At 39.4% G+C, this 5,212-nt stretch overlaps 1 protein-coding gene across 1 annotated transcript in view; it reads left to right on the forward strand.

The window, feature by feature from the left end:
- The window catches only part of HECW2 (HECT, C2 and WW domain containing E3 ubiquitin protein ligase 2), a 211,165-nt gene that overhangs the window by 177,142 nt on the left and 28,811 nt on the right, over positions 1-5,212 (forward strand). The window contains exons 21-23 of the mRNA XM_012641641.1: positions 650-802; positions 2,540-2,638; positions 3,486-3,489. Coding sequence (XP_012497095.1) covers positions 650-802; positions 2,540-2,638; positions 3,486-3,489 — 256 coding nt within the window. The remainder of the gene's footprint in view (positions 1-649; positions 803-2,539; positions 2,639-3,485; positions 3,490-5,212) is intronic.

Below are 5,212 nucleotides of genomic sequence, written 5' to 3' on the forward strand. Positions count from 1 at the left end.
TAGAATTTATACTGCAGTTCAAGTAGTAGCGTTTCAGCCTCTTCTCTAAATACCTTCCTTAGGAAGCTTTAGGCACCCTCGTTTTTCTTGTTTGTAATTTTCCTTGGTGTTTTGTAATTTCAAGTTTTTACTTGCACCCTATCACTCCATTTTTGGTCTCTGACCTCCCTAGGGGGCTTGTATCGGTAATATCCTCTCTCCGGTTTACAGAAGTTTCTTTCTTCTCCCATTTAAAAATGTCTCAGACATCCACAAGGACTCTATGTCCTATAAGTGTACATAGCTGATTCCCTCTGGTTTTACCCTGCTTTAAATTAAGCTTTCCTGTAACCTTGCTCCCAACATTTAAAAGATTTACCTTTTTGTATATATTTATACAATCAAATTATTGGCATATTGCCTATTTTATGCATTACCTGTTATGTAGCCTAGTTTTGGATCTGCTCCACGTAAATGTTTATTTTACCATTCTGTGTCAAGATATGATGAGATCAGGAACTGTGATCATTCAATTTGTTTTGGACAGCTCTGGTGTGTGGACAATTAGACTTGTAATGAGCATTCTACAGGAAGTTGAGCTCTGGAGAAAATGTGCCCAATATCTAGAAATAAAAATAACCGATGATTCTTTTTGTGGATTTTTGTATAGGCTGGATTACAGTGGACCTTCCAGAGAGTTTTTCTTCCTGGTATCCAGAGAACTCTTTAACCCATATTATGGCTTATTTGAATATTCAGCCAATGACACATACACAGTACAAATAAGTCCTATGTCTGCTTTTGTAGACAATCACCATGAATGGTAAGTATTTTTTTCTCCAGCACTTTTCTTCAGTTGATATTCTATGATATTAGTTTTTTTTTTTTAATAGGAATCCACATTTCTTTTAACAATTTTTTTCCTTTGGGGCAAAATCATATTTCCAGTGAAATACCTCATTTGACTCTTGTTTTTGAGGTCAAATTTAAATACACAGGCAGTCTCCAAGCTACAAATAGATTGTGTTCTATACGATCAATTTAAGTGAGTTGGAAAAAACCTTCGAAAGTTTTTCCCATTAAAAGAAAGTTACAGATAATGTTAGGTTCTTGGCGAGACCCCTAAATTCCTCTCTGCAGCTTTGGGCTTCTGTGATCTGGGGTGAAGAGAGAAAGGGTCTGGGCTGAGGCTGGGCAGCTTCTAGAGCAGCTCATGAGGAAGTGGCTGGCACAGGGGTGGGGTGGGGAGCAGCTGGACCTCTGGCTGGGGCGATGATGATGTTCCAGTGGCAGTCGGGTCAGGTGGGGTGACCCAGAGGAGCCACGGTAGAAGGGCAGGAGTGGGGAGTCACTAGCTGTGGCTACTCACTGCATTAGCCATTTGAAGTTTGTGACCAGGATTTGCCTCTTTCCTAAAGTCTTGCACAAAATCTTCAAGGAAAACTGACTTAGGATTCCCATCTGGAGATTATTTATTCTGAAAATCTCAAATTGCACTCTTTCCAAACGTCCTTACATCTTTTTAAAATCCCTACAGTTATAGACTTTAAATATTTGTATAGCCCCTATTAGCTTGTTCCTGTTCATTTTCACTGATAGTAACAAAGAAGGAACATGAGTAGGGCTCATGGAAAAAGCTTCTTTGAGTCATGAGATTAATATCGGTGGGTGGAGGCTGTTGACTTTTAGGACTCATTCTTCAGATTAACTTCCGTTTAGCTACAATTTAGAGTCCTCCTAACTGTGGCTGTTATAGTTGTGCTAACATAAGTGGAAATAAAGAGAAACAACATGCTGGCCATTAATCTTAAAACGGCTGCCTAACACTAAAATTGCAAACTTAAAGTATGAATTTCAGTGTGGATTTATACTTTTAGAAGGCATCAGACTTTCAAAGAGCTAGAAACTTGAGTACTTTTGGAAGGCAGTAAATCCAGTCATAACACATACACTTAATAAAGTTTCCAAAGTGATTCAGAATAGAATTGAGCCTTGAGATTTTAGAGAACAGAATGTCCCAGAAGGAAACTCCCCCAAATGTCCATCAGCATAATACTTGATGAAAATTACCATCAGGAGTGGAGTTTGAATGAAAATAGGGGTAGGAACTTTCTTAATCTGAGATTGGGCTTTTCCTGAGAAGGGAATTGCTACTGGGTTTGTATTAGAGAAATCCTGCTAATACTCATGTATATATGCTAGACGGGGACAGCATTTTCCCCAACACCAGCGATCTCATTCTGTCAATATCTTTTAGAAGTGGTTTGGGGGTTCACATTGGCAATGCAGGGTGCTATATAGTGGACATGATGGACATGGAGTGGAGGCAGAGCAGTGCCTCTGAGTATCAGAGTGAAACAGGTTTCTTCAACAAGTAGGTATGAATTGTTGGCCTAATGAAGACGCAGCCTACAGTGCACACAAACTCTCACGGACCTAGTAGGCAATTAATCTTGGGCAAATTTAGATGATTAGAGCTGGTAGGTATTCTAGGAAGCAAATGAAAGCATCTAGAAAGTGCTCCATGAAGTGTAAACTATCTCATGCTTTTCCTTCGCAGGTTCCGGTTCAGTGGTAGGATCCTTGGTCTTGCACTAATACACCAGTATTTGTTGGATGCTTTCTTCACACGGCCCTTTTATAAGGCTCTTCTCAGAATGTAAGTGTATTTATTGCTCATGTAAATAGCGTGTAAAAATGCAGTATTTAATTTATTTGAAATAAATTTGATGTCATAGTCATTGTTTATCTGTTCACTATCTCAAATCTGTTGCTATTAAACATAATAGTTGTTTAGATTTCTGAAACTAATACAATTTCAAATAGTGTGTTTTTCCTACTTCTGACCCTTTATTCCTGTCTCAGTCCCAAAGTCTTAGTTTCGCTCTACTCTGAATAACTTACTCTCATTTGTTGCAACACATGTTTTTTTTCAAAACAATTGTACTTCAGACACAGCCCTGGAATTCTTGTGGTATTAATGCCGATTATTAATAGAATAGTTGTGGGTTGTTCTTGGTGACTCATAGCCCCCATCCTTTATAAGATGCATTTTATATTTGGCTTTATGCAGACTTCCAACTGCTTACTTGGTTCAAACTTTCATTCTCCTTTCTTTTGTTTTTGTTTTATTTTCTGTTTGTCGGGTGGACAGTGACATGCTTTTCTAAAGATCTCCCTGTATGCAAAACAGTAATTTAAGATGGCAGACAAAAATTTAACGTTCACAGAACTTTTTCTTCATTGTTATCATGATGAAAGATTGCAATTATTGTAAAATGTAGAGCTAACTGTTGCTGTCATATAATCAGTAGTCATTTACAAGGCTGAACAGGAGAAGGCAGCTGTCTGTGGGGTAGTAGCTAAAACTTACAATGAGAAAGCAATGAGTTATAGCTTGGTTCTGTCCAGCCATTCCCAGACCGAGGCCACGTATCTGCTTTCTGTAAAATGGAAGCCGTAGACCTCAAATGAAAGCAAACAAAATATTTCTTGTGCACCCTTAGGGCGGTCAGTAGGAAGATTTTTGCCTTCCTTCTTTCGTTGCCTTTGCAACTGTAGCACTAGGCAAGAGAGGCCACTTTCTGTCTCTCTGGTTCTCACTGGCTCACTTTGCATCTTTGTGTTTCATTGCTTTAATTCTCATCTTCTTTAAGCTTCCTGGAAGAGTAGTTTGTACTGATCATCTACACTTACCTCAAATTCATATCCTCAACACAGTTTAGCCTGACTTCTTTCCCACCAATAACCTATGGAGGCTTTTAAAGAATACTTTTTAGTCCTTATCTTATTGGACCATTCTGTTGCTTTTGACACTGTGGACGACCCAGCCCCACCCTCACCCTTGTTTATTCTTGAGTTTTTCTTCCACTGCCATCACTGTACTGTCCTGCTTCTCCTTTTGCTTTTTTGTCTCTTTTGTGGGCCTTTCCTCTGACTTGCCCCTTAAACCTTGGTGTTCCTCAAGTTTCCATGGTTGGCCCCCTGCTTTTCTCATTCAATGTGCTCTCATGGGGCAATTTCTTCACCTGTCCCATCTCCTGCTGAATCCTAAATCTGTTCCCTCAGTCTCGACCTCGCTTGAAGTGTATAGTCTCACATGCTCAACAGTCCATCAGATACTTCCACTTGGATGTCTCACAGGGACCTCAAAATCAACACAGTTAAAAGTAAACTCATCAATTTTCCCTGACCTAAAAATGTACCTTCTCCCATGTGCACAGTGGCAGTTAATGGTGTCACTATTCTTGGATCACTGTGATCAGTAATTGGAAGTCACCCTTAGACAGGGATGACAAATACACAGCGCATGTTCTACTCTTCCCCACCTCTGATTCCGTTGCCATGGTGTAGTTCACAAGTCATTGCTAGTACATGTTTCCACTGAGCTCACTGTGGTCTCAGAAATCTTTTCAACTTATAATGCTCAAGACTGGCAATTAATCAGAGTTGGCTTGTGACATGAGTTCATTTGCCAACCCTATATTAAATATTCTTCTTTATACCCCCCACAATAAAACCATGTACTAATTTCTACATGTTTGTCTTATAATTGTCAAATTCACCTTCTCCTTTCCACCCCTGATCGCCCTGCCCTAATGAGAACCCTTATCTTATTTGAGCCAGGTAAATATAGTGGTCTATTAATTAGTGTCCACCCTCTAATGATAGCCACACCCCCTCCCCCTCCCCATTTTAAATAATCCTTTATACTGCGACTTTCTGAGGAGCTATTTATAACTCACATCTCACCTCTGACCATGCCATGCCCTATCTTAAAATCTTTCGGTAGTTCCGAATAACGAGGCTCCTTAGAATGACACTCAGGGCCTGCTCCCAGCTACCTTTCTAGCCTCATTCACTAGAATTTGTCTTGTGGTGAACTCTGTAGTAGCTGGTATGCCTGGAGTATTCTGTACCCCCTATGCTTTGTATTTTGTTCATGTTATTCCCTCCTCCTTTTTCCCCTTCTCCTCCTTCATTTATTGCTTTCTACCTCTCTAGCTATTAAACATCTTACAAGTTTTTTTTCCTTAGAAAGTTCCTTAGAAAGTTTAACGTAGGCATCATCTGCTCCAAAACGCTTTTCCTGAATCTCTAAGTCAAAACAAATGTCCCTCCTGTTTGCTTCCACAACTCCCTGTACCTACCTTATCTTTTTTTAATTGAAGTATCTCATTAATTTTAAAAAGTGCATGAATTTTAAGCATTATCTACACTGTGTTATCACTAA

Source organism: Propithecus coquereli, unplaced genomic scaffold (genome assembly GCF_000956105.1).
Source record: "Propithecus coquereli isolate 6110/MARCELLA unplaced genomic scaffold, Pcoq_1.0 Scaffold167, whole genome shotgun sequence".
In the NCBI taxonomy this organism is placed as follows: domain Eukaryota; kingdom Metazoa; phylum Chordata; class Mammalia; order Primates; family Indriidae; genus Propithecus; species Propithecus coquereli.